At 39.5% G+C, this 24,871-nt stretch overlaps 1 protein-coding gene across 4 annotated transcripts in view; it reads right to left on the reverse strand.

The window, feature by feature from the left end:
- Positions 1–15,098, reverse strand: part of Tek (TEK receptor tyrosine kinase) — a 111,937-nt gene extending 96,839 nt beyond the window's left edge. For 2 of the 4 annotated variants that reach the window (XM_074051681.1, XM_074051679.1), the window contains exon 1: positions 14,557–15,096. In XM_074051681.1, the coding sequence (XP_073907782.1) occupies positions 14,557–14,608 (52 nt within the window). In that variant the 5' untranslated portion in view covers positions 14,609–15,096. Of the gene's footprint in view, positions 1–14,556 lie in introns of all 4 variants that reach the window. The other 2 variants (XM_074051680.1, XM_074051678.1) reach the window with 2 other exon arrangements.
- Between the last annotated feature and the right edge of the window lie 9,773 nt (positions 15,099–24,871).

Genomic DNA, 24,871 nt, shown 5'->3' on the forward strand with positions numbered 1-24,871 from the left:
TATCCTTATTATTTCTGAATCCTGTACCTGCTATCTAAAATTTATTCGTAATCTCAAAATCCATGCTGGCAGTGAGTATTTCCCAGGCATTTAAACTCATGCACAGACTCTTCAGATGTACAAGTTCCCAGCTGAGGTGGACCAGGCATCCTTGTGCTCAGCTCTCATGCTACAAACAAGAATCTTCATAATGTATTTAGTGCCACATTTTTTGCATTTTTGTGCTGGCAATTTCACTACTCTTGGTCCCCAAGAGTAGTGCTAAAGTGTTATCTAGCATTCCTAAGCACAAAAAGGCAATTATTATGTGCTATAGGAGAAAAATGTGTGTTAGATAAGCTTTGTCTAGGCAGGACCTGAATTCAGTGTTAATGAATCGGCTACATATGTTAAATTATTTACCTTTAAACAGAAACAATATAAACAGGGTTATGTTTGATGAAAATGTTGTAACAAGAAGCTTGCAGGAGACCGGGCCCATGTTCATGGCTTACAAACTATAACTGCCATGAACACCAACAACCTACTGAACCTCCAGCTGCAACTCACACCCCAAGTGCAACCTCCTTAACAACAACCTCTGTGTTTTATTTCTATTTATATCCTGCAAAGTATCTGACCCAGTTCTGGGCACAAGTAGGAGCTCAAAAGATTTTTGTAGAATAGAAATGGTTGGGAAGCAATGAGATGTGTTGAAAGGGGACTTAATGGAATAGCATTTTCAGGAGTATCCCTAATCCATGGGAGATTCATTCCAAATTCCCCAATGAATGCCTGAAGCCACAGAATGTATCAAACCCTATATAGGTTTGCTACATTTTTTCCTGTACAAACACAAATTAAATGGCTTCTCCATGTTACTAAGCACTTACCACATACTGAGTACATAACTTTTGCTGTTTGGAATGCAACAGGAAAACTAGCATGAATTTTTTTTCCTTCATAATATAATAGATAGAAGACTCATTCTTACTATTCTTAGCAACCTCAGCATAAATTTTTTCTTTCTTTATTCAGTCAAGATCTTACTTCATTTGTGACTTCTCTTTGGCATTTCCAAATCACCAGCATCACTACCCTAGTGCTTCGGAGATGTTATTAAGATAAGGGTCACTTGAACATAAACACTGTTATGCCATGACCATCAATCTGATAACCAAGATGGCTACTTAAGTGACTAATGGATAGGAAGAACACATAGCATGAATTGCCAGACAAAGGAATGATTCAGATCCTAAGTGGGATGGAACAGGAGATCAGAAAAAGATTTTATGTCAGAATAGTGGGCAATTTAAAACTTATCAATTATTTATTTCTGGACTTCTCTGTATAATATTTTTGGCCTGAGGTAAAAACCAAAGGTAATTGAAGCTGCAGAGTGCAAAACCACAAATAAGGGGAAACTATGGTCTGCAGATTCTTGGAGACGTGGCACTCTTAGGAGCAATTACCCTCATTGCACAGGAGGATACAGGCAAAATTCCAGCTAATATTGAGTAATTGTTATGAATCTATATTTTGCTAGGCATTTGACGTGCTTCTTATCATGTAATCATCACAGCTCTTTAGATAACATCATTATCCCCATTCTACATAGAGGAGAAGCGACTTGTCCAAGGTCACACAGCTATCACATTGTTTAATGGGGCTTACATCCCAGATTTATCTGCCCATAGTCTGTCTTCTTAACTATCAGGCCATAAGGTGAAAAGGTGGGCTTGGTAAGTGTTATAAGCATGAGTTTCATTAGAAAGTGATCTATGGGAGAGAGAAAGGGGGCTCCTAAAGAAGGTAGCCTGAGTCACTGGCTCTCCTTAGCCATAATGGGAGAACTGATGCACTCAAAAGTGATTTATCCCCCACTGGACGGCAACATCACTGTCTTTTGTTTGATTCCAGAAGCAGCTGTCAGGACTCATGCATTACTCATGTTGGAATCATACTTTGCTGATGGATGATATTCTCTTTGGTCACTCAGTGTCCAGGCCTATTAGGAGATTACCACAGGCCCCCAAATGTGGCTGAGCTTCTGCAGCTGTTGTGTGTTTCTGGCTCCAGTTCCACATCTCTTGGCAGGTGGTTTGTGTGGAAAGCAGTGCTCACTCTGGGTGTGAGATGCTCAGGATAGAGGGGCCTGGGAGGACCAGGCAATACAGAGAAAGCCCATGCTGCAGGAAGCCTCAAGTCTGTGATTATGAGGCACTTTACAAGAGAGAGAAAAGGAAATTATAAATGAATGATTTGGGGTGTTTCAGAAAGTCACTCCTTCAAGTCCTTCTGCTGGTGGAAATCAGGCTGACACTAGGCTACTTTGTAAAGCCGATCCTTCCCACAGTGAAGCCCCCTTCATGCATGGGTGATAATGACGAGATGTAAAATTAGTGACAATACTAACATTTATTTGATGTTTTCTAAATTTAAGCTTTGTTCCAAATGGTTTATATGAATTAACTCATTCTTATCCCCCAAGTCTATGAGGTCAGTACTATTATGATGCATGTTTTACAGAAGAACCCAAGTATCATACTACCAAACAAAGCTAATAGTGGTTATAGGACGTTGAATTGTTGGCCCCAGTTCATCAGCCTTTGCATCCACATTCTTGCTTCGACCTCTTTGTAGCCAAATGTACTTTCAGTCCTTGAGTTTCAACTTAACAGTATGCTATTTCTGAGCCCAGGCCTTAAAAAACCTCATTCATTTATTTGTTACATCTCAGCCCTTTTGAACTTCTAACATCACAAAGAAAACAAATGCTCAGGGTAATCTGTGAGTCCCAGGAGGATAGGTAAGCAGCGCCATCCAGACAAGCCACACACCTGCAGCAGGAAGCAGCGCTGCCCCAGCTGCTGCTGACTGACCAAGAGCTGCCAGCTGTGCCAAATCTCAAATAACTGAAAGGCACATGAGTAATCATAAATAGTGACTTAACCACTGAGTTGTGGAAGTAGTTTGTTATAGGGCAAAGCTAATCAATGCAAGCTGGGCTGCAAGCTCAGTGTGAATCCACAGTGCCTACACCAAGCTCTAGTTTACATCACCTTCCACAATCCCTTAAATGGAAGAAACTTAGCCTCTAATAAGCTGAAATAAGCAAAAAGCTGAACTCTCTGGGCCTCACTGTTAGCACCCATAAAATGAGCAGGTTGAATTGAATCAGAATTTCTTAAGATGCAGAACATTAACTGTACATGATCTATTTTTATCTAAAAAAAAAAAGGAGGGGGATGTTTTCCATTGAGTTCAAATCCCAGTCCCACCAAAAAAAAAAGAAAAAGAATTTTCCAGGTATAGTAGTTCACACCTATAGTTCCAGCTGTTCAGAGGCTGAGGCAGGACGATCTCTTGGCCCAGAAGTTTGGGTCAGTCAGGGAAACATAGAAAGACCCTATATCTTTAAAAAAATGACAGTAATTAATAAACAAAAAAATATTTAAAGGATTCTATAGTTTTCTTGGAATTGGTATTCTGTGAAGACATTTCAGAAATGTTGATCCACACAATCTTTTAGGTCTAACCATTCTACAATTCTGCTTTTCTAGGTAATAGTGTGTGTCCCCTTGAAAACATCCACCCCTTTACAGTGTATTTAGGAACCTAAAATAATTCCTTATTTCAGGTAATTTGGGGACCATGTTTGGGGAAATGGAGTGTATTTGTGATGGAAGAGGTCTCTACCTACTTCCTTTAAACCCTGCATATCTTCCTAGCACCCTAAGCCAATGAGAGCAGAGAGAAGGACCTGACCACTTCCCCTACCAGCTGGCTCTTTATGTAAGCTTACATAAAAGTACACAGAAATAGGAACCTGGCAGGAGAGGAGATAGCTCTCAGAAGGCAATTTATGCTCAACTGTCCCATTTCCCTTACTTCCTACTTACTCCTCAATCCGAGCCCTGCCCAGTCTCTAAAAATGTTTTGCAATGGCACCTAATATCCAACTTTTCTAGTCTTTCCGCCTCTACAACTTCTGATGTGGTTGAAACTCTCTCCTCCCTTGGCTCATCCTCTCAGGACCCTGTGTTTCCTCTTCCTCTGCCCACATCATCCCTTGATGTAGTTGTTAAAGCTTCATGCTACATCCTAAAGGCTCCTGCATAAGGTCTCTGTCCCTGCCATTCAAGTCAAATTACCTTCTCAACCTATTTCACCAGCCCTACTTCCTGCCGCCTCCTTTCAATGTATCTGACAGTGTAACCACACAAACAACTGCAAAAACGTTTCTTGAGCTTTTTTCCCCACATTTTTCAAGCTTTTCCCTCTGCCTCGAAAGTCTCTCCTCCCCACTTTTACTTCTGATTTTCCAAAAGGATTAATCCTATTTGCCCTTCTCCTGGTGAGAGACCCCTGTGCTCTCCCAGGAGTACTCACTACATCCCCTATGCTTCCATCTGCTTCGATTAGAACAGGGCTTTTCACTCACAGACTGCAGGCTGCTTGAAGCTGGATCCCTCTCAACTTTGAACCAATTCCTAGCAGATTCCCAATATATAGAAAGGACTCAACAAACGTTAGCTTGAATGAATGAATAAAACTAACCAATCCAATCCTTTACTCACAGGTTTCCTGACTGACTCCTATATATTTTCTGAGAGATGCTCACAGTGACCAAGGTGCAAATTAGGTCTTATCTGTAGTTTTATTAACAAATATCCACTTTCCAGGTTTCCTGGGAGAAGCAAGGTTAAAGCCCAAGACAGTCCTGAGACACTGTGATCGCAAAGACTCTGTTCCACTTGTTTGTGTCACTAGTATTACATTAGTTACCTGCCCAAGCTGCATTTTACATTATTTATTTGGATATACTTATACATACATGGTTCTAAAAAGGACAGAACTAAAATGGCCAACTCATGTGGTTAGCTACATTCAATCACTTTTGTGATTCTTACTGAGGCTACATGCTACCTACCTATTTTTTTAATTAACTGAACTTTTTTCTTAGCCTCATATTGAGCAATATCCTTGTAATCACATGGTTGATATCTATCTATAAAAGGTATATATATATGTATATATATACACACATATATATATGTATATATAGACCAATAGATATTGCAATTAAATTCTCTTCTAAGCACTGCATAAAAATCATCTTGCAGCCCAGAAGAGCATATATAACACATTTAGAGAAGCACTGGCTCGGAACACTTAATCTGAAGCAAAGTTGTTTATTAAAGCACTTCTCTGCCAGCACTGGTGTACTATGCATGCCTGGTGCCAAGAATAGTGAAATAACGAAGACAGCTCATAGCCCAGTGGGCAAAACTAACTAAGCTGTAAATTGTAATTTAATGTTCTAAGTTGTATAATGGAGGCAAGCACAGGATACCTGTATCTGACATCTCTTGGACACCAATGTGAACCTTTCCCCCCACACCCATCCCAGCTCTAGTTCCAGCTGCTCCTGCAGAGGCCATCTCTAAACTTTGAGTAGGTATGGGAGCAATCTCAAAGTATCTCACTCAGAGCCCACTCAAGCACATCTTACAACCTCATCTGTAGTAACTACTATGTTCTTACAACTACCTAACCTTTTAAAAGGAGAAGGACAGCAATGAATACATCTCCTCTTGTTCCCAGATCAACACTTCTGGGTGTCATTTCCTAAGGCTCTTCAGACAATATGGAGGACTGGGATTCTGTGGCAGTGTCTAACTTGATCATGTATCCTTGCACAGTTTCATTCCCCCAAGTCCCTCACCCTCAGTCTCTGGATCACGTCCCAGGCAAATTACCTATACTTATGCCTTTGTTTCAAGATGTATTTTTGCCTCAGGCTGAGGGAAAGCTCTAACTCATGCTAGTAGGTCAATGCTGACTTCTTGGAAGGAATGGTACGTAAGCTAATCCCCCAATGATGGATACATCAGGCAGGTGAAGAGGCATTTCGAGTAGAGGAGACCACCTATACAAAGGCATGAATGCTTGAAAGTAATTATTGGGAAACTCAAAGAGCCCAGTATAACTGGACAACACCTCCAACATAGCATGAGGGACTGAGTTACAAGAGACTGGTGCAGTAGGTACAAATTGCTACCTGAAAATCTGCTGACAACCACCAAGTGCCATCACCACTCTCCTCTTTGATTCTGAACTGGGATCCACAAAGAGTATATTTAAATTCACTCCAGAAGACTAGTAAGTGCTTTCCAGATGCAAGGAGTATGAACACAAAGAATTCAGACTAAGGGAAGGAGGATTTAGAAGACTGATGGTGAATGGGAGCAAAGTCAGTCTGTCTTTCTCTCTCTCTCTCTCCCCCTAACCTTGAATCAAAAATTCCAATAACAAGCTTAATCAGAGTGAAGCAGATTCCACTTAGACATTGTCAAGAACTAGAAAGCAATAGGTTTGGAATAATAGGTGAGGACCTACAAATGACAAGTCATCCTAAAGCCTCTGTTCAGTCAAGACCCAGTGAAAGAGGAAATTAGAGACTGGCAAGAGAAAAAAGTAGGGAGCCCCATCTTGCTAGCTGGTTGAGACGCAGGAAGAAATCCATATCTGAAAATGCAGATTTTTAGCAAGAGCCCCAAAACAAACTTCTCCTTATTCCTGATTCAAAGCCAGCCTTAAAGTTCCAAAGAAAGCCCGGGAGTCTCCCCCCACACAGACTATGAGTTTCCTGCCCTCAAGGATGGAGACACAGTGAAAGGACAAGCACAAGGCAACAAAAGAGGGTCCAGTTTTGTGTATAAAACAAATGATTAAGAACATCTGATTTTTATTGAGAGCTTTCCCTGTACCAACACTGTACTAAGTATTTTTACATAGTTTCTCTTAACTCTTCCCAAAACCACATGAATCAGTGCTGTTAGCCTCATTGTCTAGGATCTAGCCTGAGGTGACTATGAAACATCAGTTAAAAGATGACTGTTTTAAAGAGTCCAGGATTTGGGTTCAGGTTATTCTTTGGTTTAACTCAAGACATGTGGTTTTCAAGATGCTTTCACTTTTAAGAGCCAGAAATCAACTCAAAATAGCTTAAGCAGATAAAAAAAAAAAAAACTGGCCCACATAACTGGAAGAGGCAGGGAGAGGCCTCTGACCACAAACCACTTCACCCAGGAATCAGATATAATCACAGTGGCTGTCATGGTTCTGTTCTGTGTTTTGGGGCTCATTCTCACTAAATACCAGTTTCCTTCCTTCAAGTAACCAGGCAAGCTGGTAGCTTCAGGCATATAGTGTCTTCAGGGAAGAATGAGAACATCTTGCTTTCAAAATCCTCATAAATTCCTAGGAAAAGAGTCTAAATAGCCCTTTGGATGTGAACCAGTTGCCATCATTAGATGGATGGGACATTTTATGATCAGTGAATAGCAAGCAGTCTCATCAGAATCACATGACAGTCTTTGAAAAATAGGAATGGTAGGCATTTCCAAATAATGGATCCCCATTACAGTTTAACTTTGGGCAAGTTGCTTAACCTTTGTGAGCCTTGGTTACCCCATCTATTTAAGTGAATTTAAACCTATTGAACAAGGTTGCTGTGAGATATTAAAATTCATAATAACACTTGGCATTATTAGAGGCATTCAATCTGTAGTAGTCATTTTGTGATTACTGGTACAATTATTGTTTTTTGCTTGTTTTGACACAGGAATCATTATTTGAAGCCCATCCCTAGATTCCCAGATGTCTAAAGCACTTCTGTCCCCAGGGTGGAGTCCCCTTTGGCTCTGCAGCCAGACGCCTTGCACAAGCCAGGCCCTGTGTGCCAAGGTTAAGCTGGTTCACCATCTGATGACCACAGAGCAGTGAGTGCCTCCCTGGCCCCAGCAATGTCAATACTGCCTTCCTGACTCCGCCTATTGTATCTGGAGGAAAGTGGCCCAGCATTGTCTTCCAGTGCTCCCCCCAGGAAGCATGATATCACCCTCTAACAAAAGCGGGAAAGCTGACAGATCTGCTGAGATGGGTGTGACCACCACACACACCTTACTGGTCAAACCCTGGACAAGGGCTTGTGACAAGAAGCAAGCAAAGAGCAGCCACCAACAAAACCCCACAGCTGGGTACCTGACTGGCTCCTATGGCAGGTACTTAAATTCTTCCCTGTCTTTGTCCCCCGCCCTTCATGTTAGACATTAAAATACCAGGCAATGGGAATGCACTCCCCCTTATAGATACATGTGGCAAAAGAGTCAGGACTCTCTGCCCATCTGGAAGATCCCCATCTTCACATCTGCTCCCACAGCCTTGGGGAAGGAACACAGGGAGAAAGATGGTTTCTGCTTTGCCTTTTCCAGAGTATCATATACTTGCAATCCCAGACTCCTGAAGGGACAAAGAGAGGCCGTGGGGTGGTGTAGAGGGAAGCAAGCCCAGCTAGATTTAAAAATCATTCTGCACATGTAGTGTGAATTAAGGAAGAGTCTGGCCAGACTGGTGGGAATTGGGTTATCAGTTTAAAATTCCAGAAATAAGGGAGGCAACTTTAGACATTCCCTTTCCTGAAGGCTGGGACTGACGCCAGCTGATCTTCTGACACCCCTCCCATCTCAGGTTCAGTAATGCCGCCAGGGCAGCTGGCTGTCTGTACAATCACACATCTGCAGACTGATGTCCCATGCTAGGCCTGGAGGATGTCACCCTCATGCTTTCATCTTACTCTCCTCTTCTTAAAATTCTCTCCTTCTGTGACTACCACAACATCAAATTCTTTAGAATCCAAGGAAAGCAGACTGAGATGAAGCTCAGTGGCAGAGCACTTGCCTGGAAGATGTGAGACCCTGGGCTTGATCCCCAGCATCAAAAAAGAAAAGATAAAATCCCAGGAAAGAAATCTGATTGGTTTTGCTCCTCCTCCCAATTCCCTGACTGCTGCTTCTTCATCACATACTTAGTTATCTCCTATTTCTCTTCCCTTCACTTAAATCTTGGTTTATATCTATGCTCCTGGACTCACTTACCATAAAGCCAAGATTTCTATGTCCCAATCCCTTGCCCAATCCCCTCTGTGGGGTTTCAAATCTAGAGAGCCCGATTCAGCTAAATTTCTCTCTACATGTAATGTCAAAGTCAACATGTACAAAATCAGGGCTGGTGGAGTAGCTCAAGTGGTAGAGCACCTGCTTAGCAAACACAGTGCCCTGAGTTCAAACTCCAGTACTGCCCCACCAAAAATCCCAGAACATGTAGAAAATCATTATTTGCTCCATCCCAGCTCATCTCCTACCAGTTCCTTCTGTGTTTCCTAGCATGCTCAACAGTGCCACCGTTATCCAAAGTGAATGCTGAAACAATGATTATTCTCTTCCCTCTCTCTCAACCTCCTCTATGCAACAATCACCAACTCTGCATTTTCTTCTAAATCTTTCTCTCTGTTCATTCCCTGAAATGTTGAGAAGCCAAATTGGCTACAGTCTCTGTAACCGAAATTCATCCTCCATACTATAATTAGAGTGAATTTTCTGAGTCATAAATCAGATATGATATGACAAACATCCTGATAAATTTCGATATGTACAGAATGAGGTACAAGTATTTAAAATGGCCTATAGGCCCTTCCTGATCTGACTACAACCTTAATTCAATACTCCATCCTACATTCTAACTTTATCCAATATCCTCTAGCTTGCCTTCTATTTTACTACTCAGCCTTCTTCTTTTTTTTTAACCCACTCTTCTTATAGTTGCACCCTCTAATGGGAAGTTATTGCTTCCCTTTTCTTTTTTTTTTGGTTTCAAAATCACTTAGCCATACATAGCTCATAACTATAATTGGCTGTGATTTTCCACAATTTCACTACTGCTTAGGTGTTCTTGCAAAATAAGAAAAATTCAACCTAAAAATTATTTTCAAATGTCAATTCCTTTGCATGAAATTTAGCAATTAATGAAGGTGACATTTAAGTTTTAGATACTTAAATATTTATTTATTTTTGTGATGTTGGGATCAAACCAAGGCCCTCGCACATGCTAGGCAAGTGCTCTACCACTGAGCTACATCCTGTACAGCATTGCACCTGGCTAAATATTTAAGAGTTGGGGTTATAGCTCAGTGACAGAGTGCTTGCCTAGCATATGTGAAGTCCTCGGGTCAATCCTGAGCACTGCAAAAAAAAAAGTTTATGCTTACTTTAAATGTTGTGGTTGCACTTTGTATCATTGGATCTAATAAAATTTTTGTAGTCCTTGAAAAGTTCAAATTTCATAAATACTTCTATTTTGCACAGTGCCTCATTATATATTTTATCATAAAAGCTTACAATTCATCTGTGCATAGCCATTTTTGCCACTAAAATATGAGCAAATAAAGAAGAAATGACTTGCCCTTTTTTGTATTCCTACTTTCCAGTACAGTACATGTCCCAAAGTAAGTCCTTAATAAGTCACTGTTGATTAAAATAATTAATGAATAAATGAATGAGTGAAAAACCTAGGGAATGTCTATTGAATAAAAACTATACATATGTTACAGGTAATATTCAACAATTATGTAATACCTAAGATTAAGTAAAGTCCTAGCTAAACACTTTCTGTGGGTTTCCTTTATGATTCACACCAAATGGAATAAAGAAATTTTCTTTTGACTTTCTTTACATGAAATATTTCACATAAGCTAAACTTACTTGGGAAGTATATGAAATGGAGCTATTATAATTATTTCAACACAGCTGAGATCCTTTCTATTCTATCCTCTTTTTCTTTCAGGTCTGCTGTGGAATACCAGCATTTCCTTACCACAACTATTAAACTCCATTCAATAAAAATTACTAAACAATAAATGCATGCACTAATAAGGATAGAAAAGAACATGTGTTGTCAAAGATTTTAGAAGCTAACTGGGCTAAAATCTATGTATAAAGCTCAAAGACACAGCCTGCATGGTCTGCACAAAATCAGGGGAAAAACATAGAGTTGGTCCAGGCAGGTTAAGTTCAATTGTGTTTGCAGAGTGGAGAAAAAAAAAATGCCATTTCCAAACAGATGTAAAAGTATGAGCAAGAGTCAAAAGGAGAGAATGTATAGATGAGCCTGGTCACAAGCAGGGACAAATGGATAGGTGAGGGGAGGCACTGGATAATAGGTGAGATATTCTGGCTTATTAGGGGTAGCCAGCACAACATTTGAGTGACTGGATTATGTTGAGATCTTGTAGAAGGAAACTGTGTCTGTGAGTAAGAGACTTGTTTCATCCTGGAAAAGATTAGATCAGTCTTAACAAGCATAGTGGTCCTAGTAGCAACATTTCTATAACTATACAGGCTTCATTTAAAAGAGTGTTCTTATTGGCAAAGCAGTTCATATATGATCCTTATAACAACCCTGAGAAATGGGTATTCTCATCTATAGAATGCGGCTTTGAGAAATTGAGTAATTTATTAAGGTTATCCAGTTTGGGCTTTGATGTCATAATCCCAGGTCTGTGACTTCATAATACATGCTTTTTAATCCCTTCAGCTTGTTTAGTAAGTTTATTATCAAATTTTTCAGGGTCTTCAGTGTTTAATGAATTGCTCTAAGCAGTTGATTAAAGTGCTTAGCATTTCTGATTTGGCCTTTATACTTTTGCTTAATGCAACACAATAGTTTGCAATACCTTTCAACAAGCAGAACATGTGCTGGCTGTCATGAATCCTTTGTATCACCAAAAGCTGGATGTGAACATACCCACTGAACATACATAATTTGTTTTTTGATCCCAAACATGGAACATAACATTTATCTATTTGGGTTCCTTGCCTAAAAAAATCTACTTGTATCTTAATACTGTGTGCTAACCAACCAGCCATCTACAGAGAATAATCAGGTGACATAATCACAGACGTATCTTTTAAGGGGTAGAGCCATAGGAGACAAATTAATAACTTTAGAAGAATTCACAACCCATCCATCTAAGTGCCCCAGAGGACACAACATAGTCTTGGATGACCTTTCCTCCTAGAGAAATGTCTTAGAAGAAACAAGCTCTTCCAGGAGCTCTCCCAGGGCAGGGCTGAAAGAGCAGTACTGAGATCTCCCAACAAAGATCATGCTTAGAAGGAAGCATCTGTGAAGAAAGCAAAGCTCTTCTGTTTGAAAATAATTTCAAGGGATGTCCTTGATCCCCTCTTCTAGATTTTTTTTTTTGAGGTACTGGGGATTGAACCCAGATCCTTAGGCATGCTAGGCAAATAACCACTGAATTGTATCCCCAGCCCTGATCCCAGCTTCTAAATCTCCAATCTTGACCACTCAGATTTGACTCAAGCCTTCCAAGACCAAGAATGAGCAGATTCTTTCTGGGCCCATTTTCCTAACCTAATAACTGCATTTCCTCTGGCACTTCACACAAGGTCTCTGCTATCTGAATCAGTTGTTTAAAATGTCAGATGATACAGGAAAGAGATATGAAGACATGAGACTAGAAATTCCCCGTTGCATAAAGGAGTTGGTCGTATATCTCACTGTATGATAAACCAGAGAGTGATTTTATGTTTTTTATATATATTCAATGCTTCAGAGCAAGCAGCCTGATTTGGTGAGGATGAAGGAGTAGAAAAAAGGTAATACATTTATGAGAACTTGTTTGTAAACTGCAATTGGCAATGGTTCTCACTTGGGGGATTAGGGAAGAAGCACCAAAATCTAGGAGAGTTTGAGGGGAAGCTTCTGAAAGCCACATACTTCTAACTGCTTATGAGTCTGCATCTCCACCACTCAGACCCACTTTTAATAAGGCAAATGTTCTGTTTGTTCAAAAAAAAAAAAAAGGAGCATGAAACCACATACTAGACTAGAGAGAGAAACCTGGAAACCATAAGAAGCCGTAAGTTCTTTGCTCCATTACCGTAGTCTACCACCAGTGGAGTTTGGCTTGGAGAATGAGCTCCTATGGCTGTAGACAAGAGAAAGCTGGATTCTTACTGCTGCAGTGCCCAAGTCTAAGCATTTGTTTTCATGGAGGCTTAGATGGAGAATTCAAGTTCAGATTTAATACACCAGACCTACCCCAGAAACTAACCTTGCTAAAAATCACTCTTTCTATTAAGAGAGTGACATTCTCCCCCTCCTTGGTCCTTTCTTAAAGTCAGGGCTGTTTATTCCCTCCAAAGAACTAAAGTCTAGACATAGTAATTATTTTGGCTACATAACCTTTTGATTTGATTTCATGACAGCTTTTCTAAGCCTGTATTGCCAAGTGCTATAACACAGTCACTTCAAGGAAAATAATGAAGTCAAACATTTGTGTGTGAGAGAGAACACGTATATTATTTAAACCAAAAGGTATGTAAGAGCAACTGCAGACACCTGAGCTGCATTACCATAATCCCTGTCTAGAATCGGTTCCAGATTTCATGTCACTGATAAATATCACCATTAGAAACCAAGCCAAAAATGGGGAATCATAATTGCTTAAAGGTACACATTATTGGAGAAATCAACATAATTTCTATATTAGTATAAACAATACCAAAAACCATCTAAGATAATCTCATTTTCAGCAATTTGTTCTTACTCTTAAAAATATTATTAAATCTTTAAAACATTGGTGGTTGAAAGCAAATAGAAGAACTGCAAAAACTATTAAAGGCAATTCTATTATTGTATTAATTTAATTTTTTGAATATTAAATAGAATAAACACAGAAACATAAAAATAATATAGCAAATACTTAAGAATGTTTGGCATGAATTCCATTAGTATACCCCACACCATTAAGTTCAGTAAATTTTCCCAAATTCATTTCCAATATCAGTGCAATTTTCCTTATAACAATTAGAATGTTTTCAAATCAAAGGGAAGAGACCAGCGGTTATGATAATATAATTGTGATCTGAAGTTCAGGTTTTGATGCTGTCAGTCTGTGTCACAAGGCTGAGGAGCTCCAAGAACATGCCACGATCTCAAGAGTCTGTGCAATACCCACACCAAGCCCAAGTTCATCTAGCCAACCATTCCTTAACAGCACCAAGGGTTCCCTAATCTGTGCCCAGTATCTTGGTACTTTGGCTAAATTTTAGCTCCATTGGGCTAAAAAAACACTGCGGATTTCTATATGTTAGACATTTTTTAAATGAAACAAAAATTATATAACCCAAATTTCCCTGACCCCAGCTATCAGCTAAAGCAAAAAGCCCAGAATTTGACCACTTTGATTGAAATAAGATCAAGATATGAAATCTTTATAGAAAAGCATTTTGGTTCTTATTTAACAATCTATATATTGCCTTAAGTGAGCCCCATGATAGCACAAATTTCATTTTCTTTGAAACAGGTAAAACCTGGTTTTAGTCTGATTTTTTTTAATAAGAAAGCACTCCAGAATGAGGAGAAAGAAAATAATGCACAATAGTAGAAGATGTTTTCAAATAAGGTGACTTCATCAGTCCTCAGAGAGTCTATGGCAACACAGGAGGCAATCACCCCCTAGAAAAATCAGTTCATGCCACAGGGACTTTGAATTTCAACCTTTACATTTATTGACTGGTGAGTCATAAAGAAACAGTGCTTATGCCATGGCCACCCCTTGAAAATGAGCACTCAAATTTTTTGAGAGAGCCTACCAGTTACTAACACTGTTTTTAAAAATGTGAAGTTAAAAAAAAAGCCAAACCTTACCAGAAAGGAGCAAGCTGACTCCATAGAGAACTAAGCCGGCTAAGGAGTCCATGATTCCCCAAATCTCTCCATCCAGCGTCCACAGATGTGCATGAGGTCCCAAGGATCCTTTAAAAACCCAGAGCTTTGTGACTTTCCATTCCAATGTTCTACTAGCTCTTGTTTACAAGTCAGAGGCAAGAAGGAACAGCACAGAAGCAGGCTGTAACAGTCTCATTTCTGTCTGAGCACAGGGAGTTTTAAGTTCCTTTTTCCTGTTTCCTTTGTAGATTAGGATGGGAAAGGCTGTATCTTAAAGGCATTTGGTATCAGCAGGGCTGGGGGCACTGCAAGCCCTATCCATCTTGCAATTCATCAAAACACTTATCTGTTGCTTCTGCTCCTGCCTCTGCTGCAGTTGCAGGGATAGAGGAATTTTTGTTGGAAGTATGGTCCTGGTCAGCATTTTCAGAAACAATAGGGGTATCCTCTCACGGGCGGGGAACTGAGAATAACAAGCCCTCCACCTATGTATGGTATGCGATGAAGACCAGCCCTTCTCAGACTTCTAACAACTCTCCTGAGTCCTCCTGGGAACCCTGACCAAAGGGTGTTTTGGGCATGGGGAGCAGTTTTGCTTTTGTTTTCTCCTTTTCACCCACATGGTTTGAATTGGGAAAAGTTTGCGTGATAAGAAAACACAACCTGGAAGGCAATTAATTTGAGTGAGCCCTGGTGAGGTCAACACTCAACATTGCCTCCAGAGACTACAGCCCAAAACTGTTAGCCTGTTTTCCTTCACACAGATGGCCTATTTGCTGGCCATGAGCCCAAACATTCGCATGCTACTGGCTATAGCTTTAATTTTTATTAACATTTCATCTGACGGTGATCTAATTTCATGAAGATCTTGGCATAGGAAGATTTTAATAATGTGAAGAATTTCATAGTTACTGATCAACAGTGTTTCAGAAGCAGATTGTATATGACAGTTTAAAAAATAATCTGTGTAAAAACTAAACCAAAGTGATTAAGTTCAGATAAAAATTCTATCCATAAGAGCAGAGAGTCAAGGGTCAAAAGGAAAATAGCCAATGGACTAATAGCTACAGTGAGCTCAGAGACCCTAAAGTTATCTACAGGGTCGATTTCTTCACAGCATGAACTGACTTCAGAATGAAGTAGATAACTGTTCGTCACCCTCCTTCACATCTGAGGAAAAATTGTCTATGCCTTTCCCACCCACTACAGGAAGAGGCAGATGCTTTTAGTCCTGATTAATTTCTTCCCCATGTTTTAATCACACCAGGGATGATCTTGAGGGCCAATTAACACTTCTAGCCTGGGGGGCAAGAGACCTCCAAGCTCTATTTTCAAGCACACCTGAAGTCAAATACTGATTCAACCATCTATGTTTGAAACAGTTACTTAATCTCATCGAGCCTCAATTTAGCAGCTATAAAATAACAATAATATCTCCTTTGTGGGTTTTGTTTGTTTTGAATCAGGGTCCCACTATGTAGCCCCTACTAGCCTGGAATTCAGTCCTTCTGCCACAACCTCACAAATAAATGCTGGGTTACAGGCGTACACCATCATGCCTGGCTTTTCACTGATGTTTTGAAAGTATTAAATGAAGTTTAAAAACATGTTAAAAAAATCTGATATTGTGCCTAGTTGACTAAAGTTTTTTATTAGATGTGGCATTTGCAAAAGTTCTTGCAATATATCAAATATATCACACCTGAATTCACAAACCCCCAACATTCTTTTTCCCCTCCTCCCCTAATTCTTGGAACACATTCAACAGGTCTCATTCTTCCATTTACATACATGTGTACACAGTATTTACATTATATTCACCCTCCTACACCTTCCTCCCTCCCCCACCACCACCCGCCACCCCTCTGCAGAACCTGTTCTGCCCTCCTGTTCTCCAATTTTGTAAAAGAAAAAAATGACATTTTTGTTTGTTTAAGATAGCTCCACAAGGAGTTTCCTGGTGACATTTCTATGTATATATGTATGATAACTCGAATTGATTCATCTCTATTTTTCTTCTACCTTAGTCCTCTTCTTATGATGGTTTCAATAGGTTTAAAAATTCTATGTCCATTCTTTTATAGACAGTACACCAACCATAGTCACTTTCTTTACTTCCCTCTTTCACCCTCCCCCTCTCATATGTGCCCTCCCCTCAGTGTGGCCTGTTTCATAGTATTGCTGTATCTGTATGGAGCTCCAGCCGTTTCTTTTCACCTTTCTATTTTGCTTTTGATTTATGTCAAAGACTTCTGCCAAAAAGTGTTCTTTATTCCTGTAAGATGGCTTTAGGTTTGGCATTGTAAAGGACCAATCTAGCAGTGAGACATTCTGGGGTCTAGCCTTAGCTTTGCTATGATCTGCCTGTGAGGTCTCAGGCAAGTCATTTCCCATCCCTAGTCCTGCTTCCTCAATTGTAGAATGAAGTATTTAGACTGGATGTGACTAATTTCTCTTCTGGTTCTGTCATTTCATAATTCTAAAATAGTCCCACTCTCAGCATCCCCAAGTTGATTTCCTCAGTCCTTTCATCTGGGCAGTTCAAAGAAGATGTTGGCTTTGCATCTGTGTCACTGTGAAAACCTGAGAGAATCACAAATGTGCTCTGTCTTAAGAACAAAGCAGTTAAGGCTTTGTGAGGTCCACTGGCCTCAAGTCATCTGGGGCAGTAATAGAAGGCCTCAAAACAAATTCCAGAACACGTACCTCCCCCCATGCAAGCTTCCTTTCTGCTTGATGGCCACACAGGAAGCCTTCATTGCTCACACCTTCTCCTGTGGGCTATTGCTTGTGGACTGAAGATGCTATCTTGCTGCCTTTTCTGGGCTGACTACCTCAGTCATTCAGAAAAAAGCTAAGTTTCATCCTTTGCCCCATTATCCACAAACAAGCATAATTACCCAGAAATGTTACTCATCTCTTCCTCCCTCCATTAGCCTGAAGGGTTGATTCCATTTCATTCTTCTCTCTGCAATTCAGATATGATGCTCAGTTTAATTCTCCAACATCTAGAAGAGTGGTGTGGTTTAATTCAGTCTTCCAGAATCCATAAAAAGTATCCCATTTGTTTCTTTCCATTATTATTAGGACAGGCTTTCCTGAGCCTGTATAACTTATAGCTAGTCACAAGGCTGAGCAGCTTTTCTCTGGGATATCAGAATCTTTAGCATGAGGTGTAAATTATCAGTGTAAAATTAAGGTAATTTGTAAACAAAAATTCCCAGACACACTCTGCTCCAGATTTCTGCCCTAAGGATCCTAGAACATGAAGAACCAATCAAGAAAGAATGATGTGAGCTTCACCACACTTTGGGGCCAGTAAGTCTGAGGACCTGATTGGCAACAGGTTGGGAAGTTGCAAAACTGGGTGGCATGACTAGATTTCCAAAGGAAAGGAGAGGACATGTCCATGTCTGAACAGGATTTTTACCAATACATAATGAATTAAAGAAATGCCCCATACTTGGACATGCTCACAACCTTCCTCTAGAAAGCTGGATGTAGTCATCATTAGCACATCCTCATTCTTTGAGGAATCTTATTGAGGTCCAGGTTGAACCAGCTCTTTGCCCTCAGCTGCTCCATCTACCTGGAACAGTTTAAATGCTCATCTCATTCTTGCCTGATCAACTCCTAATTATCCTCTAGGCCTCAGCCTCAGAAAGGTCTTCCCTGTCCACTCAGTCCAAATTAGGTCTCTTCTGTTATTTTCTCCATGCTATGTTCTTTTCTTTCATGGTATTACTCATATTGAATAATCACATATCTGTGTCTTTATCTTTTTAATGTCATCCCGTTCCTTACTTGACTGTGTTCCCCATGAGGCAGGTACCATATCTAACCTATTCAACACTAGTTCCTATGTGCGTGGCACTTAGTAGGTCTTAAATATTTAATGACTCAGTAAAATGAAAATGCTATCATTATTGCTCATATGCTCACGTCAACAAAAAGGTCTTTGGAGTCATGCAAACCCAGCTTGCATCTGTAATTTACTTTCTGGATGACATGGACAATTAAATTCAAACCTCTGCACATCACATCTATCATCTTTCAAATAGGAGGGGGCATAATACTGAATTATCAAGATAGTATGTGTAACTATGTTAGTAAATATATATCAAGGGCGCTCTATGAATTCTTATTATACCCACAACTACCACCGCCACTGAACTATTAAAAAAATCCTCTTTTATGATCTATACCAAGCCAAAATCAAAGATGTGTTCCAAACTTTATAACTAAGAGCATTATAGAAGCATTGTTGATAATAATCAAAACCAATAAATCACCTAAATGGCTAATGAAAATGTATTATTTATATAAATACAGATACACAATAAAGTAGCAGGGCAAAGGTTAAAATACTGTGGTGAAATCATATTGATACGGGGATGAGAAGATGTCTGTGATATATTGTTGATTAGAAGAAAAAGCCAGTCTGAACAGGATGAAATTAATACACATACACACCACATGTATGTGACAAAAAAAGTAACTATTTTTAAGTTGTGGGAAAACTAATAATTTTTATTTCCTTCTTTGCATTCTTCTATAACTCCAACATCTTTTAAAATAATGAGCATATCTATACAGAAGGAGATAGAGGCGAAATCCTTGACAGTTGACCCAGAGCAGAAGAAGGATGTACTTTAAAACACCAGCTGGAAAAAAACCAAAAAGAAAAAAGAAACCAAATCTAAGGCAACCTCCACCTCCAAGAATTGAGTGAACAGACCAGGTGCCCACCACCTGCAGCACAGCCTGGGCATCCTGCCTTTTGTGGACGGTGGCATTGAACCTCCAGAGTCATCATGTCTGACTTCCTAAAGTCTTCATGAACTTTTCTGTGAACCTGCCGTACTTAACAGTGGATAGCAGAAAAGGAAGGGTCATCAACAATTAAGTCTTGGCCTTCAGCCAGGACACCACAGTTAAAGTGGCAACACCCACTCTGCTCTGGAGTAGATGGCTATGGAAAATACCTGACCCTCTCCAAGACCCCATTGGCTCTAAACCCTCTTAGCTTCTGCAGCAGATTTCCTTCTCTCTCTCTCTTTCTCTCTGTCTCTCTCTCTCTCTTTTTCTCTGTCTCTCTCTCTTTTTCTCTAGTATCTCTCTGCCTCTGAACGGCGAGCACTGTGCTAGTCCTTGTAGGGAGAGACACAAAAATAGAAAACTTGATCTCTGCTTTTGAACTCACAATTACACAAGCCCAGCGACAATGCATCAAAACAGGAAAAGTAACAAAATCAGGCATTGTGTGGTTAAATACCAAAGGGTGGTACAGGCAGTAAAAATTACAGTGTTCTTTGCTTTGGTGTCCTTCAGGCCATAAAGCACCACTTCTTAAACCATTTTTTCTTCTGGTATTTCCTTGGCACAGGTGGTACCTTTCCGGATAGACTGTAAGGCACTTAAGGCAAGACCTTTGTAGTTTATTTCAGATGATCCTGTGCTATGAAGGGAAAGAATAACCACTATAAGACAAAAAACTTCAAAAGTAAATACATAAAAATAATAAGAAAAAACAGAAAGAAACTCCTCTGTTGATAGGTACCTAAGTTGATTTAATATCTTAACTATTGTCAATAGTACTGCTAAAACATGGGTATGCAGACATATCTGTTGTATGCTGACATACATTCCTTTGGGAATGTACACCCAGTAGGTGTATAACAGGATCATATGGTAGTTTTATTTTTAGATTTTTGTGAAACCTCCATACTGATTTCCATGGTGGTTGCACTAATTTACATTCCCATCAGCAGTAGATAAGGGCTTCCCCCTCCTTGCCAGCATGTTACTTTTTCAACATCATTTAGTTGTTATGGTTCCTTGTGTTGGACTGAAGGACAGGTTGGAAGACAGCTCAAATATCAGCACAGGATTTATTCAGGAAGAAACCCTGTGGAGGGGGTCCCCAGAAAGAGAGCTGGAGCCTACAGCCGCTTACAGACTTGAAGTAGATATAGGAGAGGGGTCTGGAGGGGAAATTTTCCTGGTCCAGAAAATTTTTCTGGAGCAGAGTTAGTGATTGCTAGAGGAAGCTAGAGTAGGTCAGTGTTGGTTAGGTAGATAAGTTGCTCAGCACCAGACCTCTTTAGGTCCTCTGGCGAGATGACAGCTTGTCATTTCCTTGAGGCTAGAAGTGGTCCTTCCAGTGGATGGTGGGATGTTTCCAGTAATCTGACTGCAAAGGTGGGGGAGTTGATCCTAACATAGCTTCCTTTTGTTCACCCAAATGCCTTGGATCCTTCTGCTTGTATTGAACTTAATTTGCTCTATGCTTCCTTGGTTTTTTATAGACAGAATTTTAGGTCATTTACTTGAGACCTTTCTCGCTTTTTTAACATAACTATGTCAAATTTCATTTTCATTTACCTCAAAATTTCATCATTTCCCTTTACCCCATAAATTATTTAGAAGCATGTTGTTTAGTTTCCAAAAATGTAGGGGATTTTTCAGGGCTCTTTCTGTAAACGCTTTCTAGTTTAATTCTGTTGTGATCAGAAACCATGCTTTGTATGATTTTAATTATTTTTAATTTATTTAGGATTTTTATGGCTCAGAGTATGGTCTATCTTGGTAAATGTTCCATGTCCACTTGAAAATCATGTGTGTTCTGCTGTTATTAGGTGGAATGTTCTAAAATTTTCAATTAGTTCCAGTTGGTTTTTAGTATTAAGATTTTCAATATGCCTACTGACTCCATCTCTATTTTTACATCAGTTTCTAAGAGCAGTGTACTAAAGGCACTACCTATAATTATTTCCATTCTAATACTTTTTGTGTATTTTGAAAGTAATTTCTTAGATTTATTCATGTTTAGGTGAATACCTTTGTTACCTGTCTTAGTAAATTGGCCCATTTATCCTTATTTAGTATCTTTATCTTCAAGAATATTCCTTATTCTGAAGTTTCCCTTAATATTAATTTTTGAAATTTAATATAGCAGACCTATTCTTTCTTCTTCACAATTGATATCTCTGCCTTAAAACATCCACCTTAGAAGTGAATCATGAGCTACACACAAAGCTTTGCCTACCAGGTGAAACATGACAGTGGAAAGGAGAGAGGAGGGTCTAGCATTTCTGACTAAGGGACCAGTAGTCAGAGCCAAAGTACAAAGGTATAAAATAATATTGCATCTAAAAGGAAATGATCAAGCAATGATGAGATAATCTGGTATTCCCTATTAAGGTTTATAACAATTGCAAATAAAAGATTTTATGTTGGCAAGTATTATAATCATATTGATTACTCTGGGGGCAATGACATGTTAAATTTACAGAGATTCATTACAGATGAACATTGCCATGTGGCATTTAAAGATTGTAAAATCTGAACAAAGAAAGGTGGAGAGAGCCAGGTGCCAGTGATTCACGCCTTCAATCCTAACTACTTGGGAGACCAAGATCTGGAGGATTGCAGTTTGAGGCCAACCAGGGTAAATAAATAGCTCAGGAGACCTATCTCCAAAATAACCAGAGCAAAATGGATTGAAGGTGTGGCTCAAGCAGTAGAGTACCTGTTTTGCAAGTGTGAAGCCCCGAGTTCAAACCCCAGTCCAACCAAAAAAAAAAAAAAGGAAATGTAGATATGTAGATATAATGACAAATGTTAAAGTGATAAGAATACATTTTAACGACCGTTAGGCAATATAGCACAGAGGGAGGAGGGCAGGGTAAGTTTAAGGTTGCTCTTTTGTACAATTGGTACAAAACATCTAACATAATGACTAAAAGTGACAGCTATTAATGTTATCAAATTCAACTTACACATTTTCTAATGAATCAGGCCTCTACTGTAGTACCTGGTCTTTTATTGTGGAATACTTATCTGCTCATCTTTCTCTCGGTATTACGCTATGGGCTTCCCAAGGACAGCAATCCTGTCATATATATCTCTGCATCTCCAGTAGGTATGTCTATAAATGTGTACAGAGTGGAGACTTGAAACAAAGAGACTTTAATTGCTATTTAGAAGACATTCTGGTTTGGAGTTTATTTTGATACCTTGGAAAATCAAATAAATGCAGCTCAGCTAGTTCCTACAAAAACAGGAGACTGTTCAATTCCATGCTATTAGGATTTTTGGCTTAAATGTCCAGTAAAAGCTCTCTGAAGTCAGGCTATTTTTGCACATAAAATTTATAATATTCATGTATATATGTCCATAAGTGATATTGAAGATACCCCACAAGTCGGGAATGTGGGCTTGTGGCTGCAAAATAACGAAACACTCTTTTGATGTCTAAACACTACCTCCAAACTTCTAGAAACTCAGGCCCAAATCTCTGGCTTTTGAGTCACTGGGGACAGAATAGTGTGTCTCAATTCCAGGCCACATCGAAGTCCCCTGCCCTTCAGGATTCAAGACCTGCTCACCAGTTCTGTGTAATGAACTCAGCCTGGCCTGCTGTGCCCTACAGAAGCCATCTTGCCAATCTCTCCAACTTTATCTGGAGCTGCCTGTCCTTTGCCCTCAGCACTGTAGACACGATGGCCTCCTCACTGTTCTTGGCACATTCCAAGTTCATAGTCCACAAGCCGTTCCTCCCCAGGGACTTAGTAGTAGGTTCTCCCTTTGTCTTAAGAGCTCTTTCTGTTAATCACTTCAGTGAAGGCAGTAAGCAATGAAGAACAAAATGAACCTGGAAAAAAGGTTACACTCTGTATCATCCCCATGGCCACACCCACCCGCAATAGAGATCAGCACTTCTTGTCATATGTAGAAAAAAATATTAAAGCAATTGTAATGAGAAATTTAACAAAGACAGCTGAAAATAGAAACTAACTTTTTAGTAAGGAAATATTCTTTTCTCCTGTTCTTAGCAAAATATTAAGTCAGGAGTATGGAATCTCTGCTGTAATTTTGTTAGACATTAGGAAGTCCACATTTGAATTGACTTCTTAAACCATCATTCCAGCCTCACATTAAATAGTATTATTTAATGATAATTTTATGCCCTTTAATCTGGTTTAAAAAACAGAAAATCCACAGCAGGAAAAACTTATTTAATTATTTATATAGGTTTAATTTAAAATGAAGATTGAAGTGCAGATACTTTTGTTTTTAGTGGTACTGGGGTTTGAACATCAGGGTCTCACACTTGCTAGGCAGGCACTCTACCACTTGTGTCACTCTGGCAACCACTCTTGTCAGCCACTCTGTCAGCCACTCTGTGTTGGGTATTTTAGAGATAGAATCTCATGAACAATTTGCTGAGCTTGGCCTCAAACTACAATTCTCCTGATCTCTGCCTGCCAAGTAACTAAGGTTACAGGCATGATGCAATACCTACTAAAATGTAGACACTTTTTTTTTCAAGGCACTTTAAATACATTATGTAAACACAATGCTCTGGCTGATTAAACCAACCAGTCTACCTATAAATTGAACAAACTGGGTCTCCTCAAATATAGTTCAGAATGCTATTAAGAGAATGAGGCTTGGGATCAGAAAAGCAAGTATGAATGTTGAAGTTGCTGATGATTCTAATCAGAAGATTCTGGTCCTTGCACTCTGATGAGGAAGAATCCAAACAGAGTATGTGGGTGTAGTGAGGGAAATAACAAAGTTTTATGGTAGGAAAGGGGGAAATGGATTATAGGTTGGATCTGTGCCAGATGGAATGGAGGTGCCACGTGCAGGACAAAAGGGAAGAATTTTTATTTTAGATTGTTTTTATGTCATTCTTATCTTGGAGGTGGGGAGAAAACCCATGTCACTCCCCCAATAGCCTTTGGGCCAGAGGGAGAATCTGGGTGGATTCCCACATGCACCTATGCTAATTCTCAGGTACTATAAATCCATATGGGAGAAAATTTCCACTCTAATTTAACAAAGGATTTGCAATTGAAATAGAGCTCTCTGGGCTCAGAGGGGATGGATAAGGGATCCATCAGGGTGTATGGTTTCTAAAAGTCCCGAACTTTCCCATCTAGTCTGCCCCATAAATACCTAAACCCATCATTTCCTAGCATGCTACTCCAGATATTTTAGCCTCAGCTTCCTCATTTGTAATAGTAATTTGAAAGTACTTACTTCATGAGGTTGTTTTAAAGGTCAAATGAGATAATGTATTACAATGTTTAGCACACTGCTTGGGAGAGAGTAGATAAAAAGTGAGTATTACTACCTTTTTTAATAAAGCTTTAAATGAAGTTAATGTTTATCATTCATATAAAGCTTGAAATAACATAATTCAGTGATTTATTATTTTAAGATGAAAATAATTAATCCGAGATACTCTCATATAATTTTAAGGGATCACAAGAGTAAAGAACCA

Source organism: Castor canadensis, chromosome 13 (genome assembly GCF_047511655.1).
Source record: "Castor canadensis chromosome 13, mCasCan1.hap1v2, whole genome shotgun sequence".
Taxonomy (NCBI): Eukaryota; Metazoa; Chordata; class Mammalia; order Rodentia; family Castoridae; genus Castor; species Castor canadensis.